This window comes from Rutidosis leptorrhynchoides, chromosome 7 (genome assembly GCF_046630445.1).
Source record: "Rutidosis leptorrhynchoides isolate AG116_Rl617_1_P2 chromosome 7, CSIRO_AGI_Rlap_v1, whole genome shotgun sequence".
Lineage (NCBI taxonomy): Eukaryota > Viridiplantae > Streptophyta > Magnoliopsida > Asterales > Asteraceae > Rutidosis > Rutidosis leptorrhynchoides.
The window spans coordinates 35,057,941-35,063,018 of record NC_092339.1 but is presented as its reverse complement, the minus strand read 5'-3'; the positions used below and the strand labels follow the sequence as shown (position 1 = coordinate 35,063,018).

General features: G+C 33.1%; 1 protein-coding gene across 4 annotated transcripts; it reads left to right on the top strand.

The window, feature by feature from the left end:
* The first annotated feature begins 488 nt into the window (after window positions 1-488).
* On the top strand, window positions 489-4,208 carry LOC139857741 (elongation factor 1-gamma 2-like). Of its 4 annotated transcripts, XM_071846572.1 has the most exons (7): window positions 492-548; window positions 651-700; window positions 1,851-2,000; window positions 2,133-2,193; window positions 2,261-2,304; window positions 2,782-2,883; window positions 3,457-4,208. In XM_071846572.1, the coding sequence occupies exons 2-7, from the start codon at window positions 692-694 to the stop codon at window positions 4,039-4,041; spliced, it is 951 nt and encodes a 316-aa protein (XP_071702673.1). In that variant the 5' UTR covers window positions 492-548; window positions 651-691; the 3' UTR covers window positions 4,042-4,208. The 4 variants fall into 4 exon arrangements, with proteins under 4 accessions (XP_071702675.1, XP_071702673.1, XP_071702672.1 ...); XM_071846574.1 differs by lacking the exon at window positions 1,851-2,000 and having other exon boundaries at window positions 489-548; XM_071846571.1 differs by having other exon boundaries at window positions 1,851-2,193.
* Window positions 4,209-5,078: the final 870 nt, after the last annotated feature.

Below are 5,078 nucleotides of genomic sequence, written 5' to 3'. Positions count from 1 at the left end.
TAAGCTGTAAATATTAATAAATCATCGAATTCTTTATAATTTAATAGTACGTCAATGTTTTAGGATATAAATAACTAAGACATCAGTGACGCCACAATTAAACTACCATCGTTCTCAGTTTTTTCATAATATTCAGTTTTAACCGAAAACCGAACCGAATCCGAATTTGAATTCGGTTTTCGGTTCGGTTCGGTTCGGTTTTAATTTTGAATTCGGTTTTCGGTTTTGCCCAAAAAAATTTCAAAACCGAATACACCGAACCGAATAAACCAAACAAAACGAAAACCGAACCGATGAACAACTCTAGTAATTTTCACTGATTTGTGAAAATTCTTTATATATTTATTTTCTGTTTTTTGCCAAAAAATAAAAATAAAAAATAAAAAATAAAATAAAATAAAATGTATTGGGCGGTCTTAATGGGCTTAACCAACCTTCATCCCTTTATATTATTATTATACCTTTATTATTACTTTTTAAATTAAAATAAATGCCTAAAATACACAGTTGCCGACCGTCGAAGTAAACCCTAACTTCATCATCATTAGGTATCGATTGAATTCGATTATATTAAATGTTAAATATGATATGAATTAATGCTTTCATCTCTAAACGTTGATTTTAATAGCCTTTTTACCATCTTAATTCAGATTCAGATCGGTGTTTAAAAGGCGATCTTTTTCCTGAAGCAATGGCGATGGTTAGTTTATTTTGCTCTTAATCGTCTTGATTTTGTATAGTTTGATTTTTATGCGCATAGTTAAATTTAATTGTAAGGACGTTTAATCGTAATAGTAAAGTAACTAGGATTATAATAAAATTGCGTAATTTAAGGTTAATTGGACATGTGAAAGAATTGAATTCATTTCTGTATATTCAAGGCTAATGTGCATAATTCAATTGTGTAAGGAGAAATAGCATAACACAAGAATAAATTTTTAGTCTTTGAAATTCCATTAAAGCATTGTTTTATAATATGTTTTGGTTTCTGTTTTATACTACTGTCATTCCAACAGTAGGTAGTAGTTTTTGAAGCTATATGGAAAAATAATATTTTAAATAATTAAATGGAGTATTATTTTATTATAGTATTTGTATGAAGCATAAAAATTGCTTACATTGTTTGTTGATGATTTCATCTGGAAGAAGGCCTCCTTTATTATTTAAGTAATAAAAGGTAAACACGGAGTATTATTGAAACTTTAAAACGTATCGATAAAAAATAAATAAATTTATTAAATATAATTTTGTGATTGGTAAATTGAGGTTCAATTTTGAAATTGGAAGCCTCAAAACCTTTTCCTTTATATGTACAGAGATTCACATTGGTTTGCTGTTTTGATAGCTGTATTGTATTTGACTAATCAGTGATAGTAAGCTTTCCTGTGAGTTTATCGCATTATTATGCTTTCAGGCGACTTTGTTGCATATATTTGACTTGATTTTGAATATATGATTAACTGAATTTGTTGGCCGTGTTTGTTGATTATACGTTTGATTTATCTATTATTGTAATTAGCTATAGCTATTGATAAGGCTATTAAATTGTTGTTATATATAAATGTATTCAGATCAAATTATTGAACACAAGTATCTTTGATTAATTAAATCAATCTGCTAATGTTTTCTGCATTCAAATACATGTGTTATTTATCAAATATCATATAGTTTGATAGTAACTTAGATGTAAAATTAATTCTAAAATAGTTCTTGTGCATATATGTATAGACGTATAGTTTGTGCTGGATCTTCTATTAACTACGTTCATACTGGTTAACTGTTGTGCTAGTTGTATTGATATTGTTTTTGTATATTTTTTTTATTTGATGTGTTCCATCACATATTTGCAGATTATGCATGCTGAAAAGCATACCAGGAATGTTTTTAAGGCGTTAATTGCTGCAGAATATGTTGGTGTTGAAATCAAATATTTTGAAAATTTTAGGATGGGCGTATCAAACAAATCTGCTGAGTTTTTAGACATGAATCCCCTAGGACATGCGAGTTTTTTTAACCCAGCATTATTGTTGTCTATTATACAATTAACAAGTTTATCTTGTGTGTGTGTGTGTGTGTTTTCAGAAATGCAACTCTCAAATCCCCATATGATTTTTTTTCCCACATTGATGCAGTATCCTGTCCTCGAGACTCCCGATGGACCTATATTTGAGAGTAATGCAATGGCTCGCTATGGTGAGTAACACATTTGATTTTCGATGTTCATATTTTTGTTTTTTACTTGGTCTTTTTGTTGTTGTAGTTGCCTATAAAAGCTTTCTCTTTGGATATTCCCGCAAAGAATATGCAAGTTTTCTCTCTCTATCTCTCTCCCTTTATTCCTCACTCCCTAATGTGATGAAAAAATGGGTCGGGTTGGATCATGGGTCAAAAGGGTCTCAATTTTTAAACGGGTTGGGTCGAGACATGTTTTCTCTTGTAAAATTTTAGAAATATATATATATATTTTTTTATTTTTGTATTTCTTTGTATTTTTTCCCATTATTTTTTCTTATATTTTAATTATTTATTTAATTTAATTTAAATTAGATTCATGTAACTGAAACACGAAAGACGTCCATACCAAAAATGGGTCGGAAATGGGTTTCAACGGGTCTAGGAGGACTCTTTAATATATTAATGGGCGAAAGATGTGTCCATATTGGACCCATTTTTTTTGTTTTTTCGAGACCCAATGGACCCAAATGATTGACCTACCTTATGGACCCATTTTGTTGATACATAAATGAAGCTTTTTTAATTTGGTCTTAAAAAAACCAACAGGGCCAAATTGAGCAGTGGATTGACTTCTCTTCTCACTACCTTGATGCAAATATCAGGCGTTTGGTCTTAACACGAATGAGATGTGGGCCTTACAATGAATCGGTTAGTCACTGACTCTTTTTATTCTATTCTTTTGCTTAGATTAAGCCTTCTTCTTTTGTAAAAATATATATTGTATTGACAACTTTTTATCAGTAGTAAACTATTTCAAACCATATTTTTACGATATAACAATCCCGGGTCATTATTATATCTTTTAAAGTTAGAATGATGTTAGCCATGTCTGGCTACATGCAATCAACCTAAAATTGGAACATATTTGAAGTCTGTAAATGTAATTGATTCTCACAGTTTTTACATGATTTGTTCAATGGTACGTTTTTAATACGTATAAAACTATACAAGGCAATAATAAATGTAGTGATTTGTTCAACGATAGCGTGGGTCGGTTATAGTGGTGCGGGTATCTTTTATTTTCATAACCGCCCACAAAATTGGGTCAATTTCAGTTTGATTTATATCGGGGTTAATTCGGGTTTCTGCTCAGCCTGTCTATAACATTGAAAAGGCTAATTATTTTTTAACTGTTTTTGTTAGATATTTACATTTTAATATTGATTTTTTTGAAAGGATTTGCAACTAATAATTAAATTTTAATATATGTGTGATTTGTAGGCTGAGGAGTCTCTTATTGCTAGCGTGAAGAGAGGTTTGGGTACTCTGAACACACATCTTGGTACTCTGAACACAGATGGTGCTCCGCGTGCGTTCCTAGTTGCTAATCGTGTGACATTGGCTGATATTATCACCACGTGCAGCTTGTTGTTGGGTTTTCAGAAGTTGATGCCCAAAAGCTTCACATCTAAGTATTATCCACATGTCGAGAGGTACTTCTGGAGAATGATCCGTCTACCAAAGTTTAGAAAATTTATTCGTGTATTTAAGCAACTAGAAGGTACCGTGGCTTTTCCTACTCCAACGAAACCACCTAAGGCAGCAGCAGAGGACAACGGGGCAGAAGATGAGAACAACGGGGCAGAAGAGGACAATGGGGGGGCAGAAGAGGAGGACAACGGGGGGGCAGAAGATGAGAACAACGGGGCAGATAATGAGAACAACGGGGCAGAAGATGAGAACAACGGGGCAGAAGAGGAGGACAACGGGGCAGAAGAGGACAACAGGGGGGCAGAAGAGGAGGACAACGGGGCAGATGAGGACAACGGGGCAGCTGAGCACCCGGCAAAGAAGCGTCGACTTTGAAGCATCGACTATGCTGAGTTAAAAGTTATTGTAATTATATATTTATGACCACCTCAATATCACGTTTACACATAACTATCCTGTGTGTACCTTTACTGTTGTGCAAGATTGATTGCATACTGCTGTGGCTACGGATCATTTTGACCATTTTCATATTTAGATTTTTTTTTTTTTTTTTTTTTGTAATAATTTTGTTAATTTTTGCTAGAGTATGTGCTAACAGTTTTGACCATGGGTCAAACTGAAAATCGCATTTTTGGGATTCAGGTAGAATCTTTGTAATACCACAAACTTCCGCAGCTGCAGACTCTGAATGACTCTTGGAAAACACTTATGCACTCACTCTTCTTGTCTAACCACTCGTGTAATCTTGTTGAAACGGTTATGTATTTGAAGTAAATGATTTGGTTCAAGAGCAGGAGTCAAATTGGGCGATTGAAATGGGTCTAGTGGTCAAAACTGATTGAAATGGGGTCAGCAGGTGAAGGATGCGCCACATCCCAATACCTCTGTTCAAATCAGAATTTGAAACATGCACCGCATCATGCTATGATGTGCCGCATCTGGGGTTATGTTAAAAAAAATGTTCGGTTTTTTGAATGTCGGTCGATGGGCGTTCATTGTTGGTTGAACCTATATGAAGAATTTACATATCAATTGTTAATACTATAAGAACATATCAATTCGACACAAATCCGATCCTATTCAAATTTGTAGAGGGTTCTTATTCCATAGTTTTAAAGGGTAGCTATTTATAGTAATTGAGTATTTCTTTTAAAAATGCACAAACATATATATAGAAAAAAAAATAATTCTAATCAATTAATGACAATATTGTCAACTAAAAATTGGTACAGCCCGCTTTGATGGGCCATAAAGATGAATTTCGGGTGACCAAGTACTTAAAAACTGTTGCATATGTTATATGTTAGTAGTAAACAAATTGCATAATGGCAAGCCTATTTCACTTGTTTTTAAGTAGTGCACAATGACGCTATTTGTGTTTTCCTTGGCCTTCAACGTTCATATTCAAATCA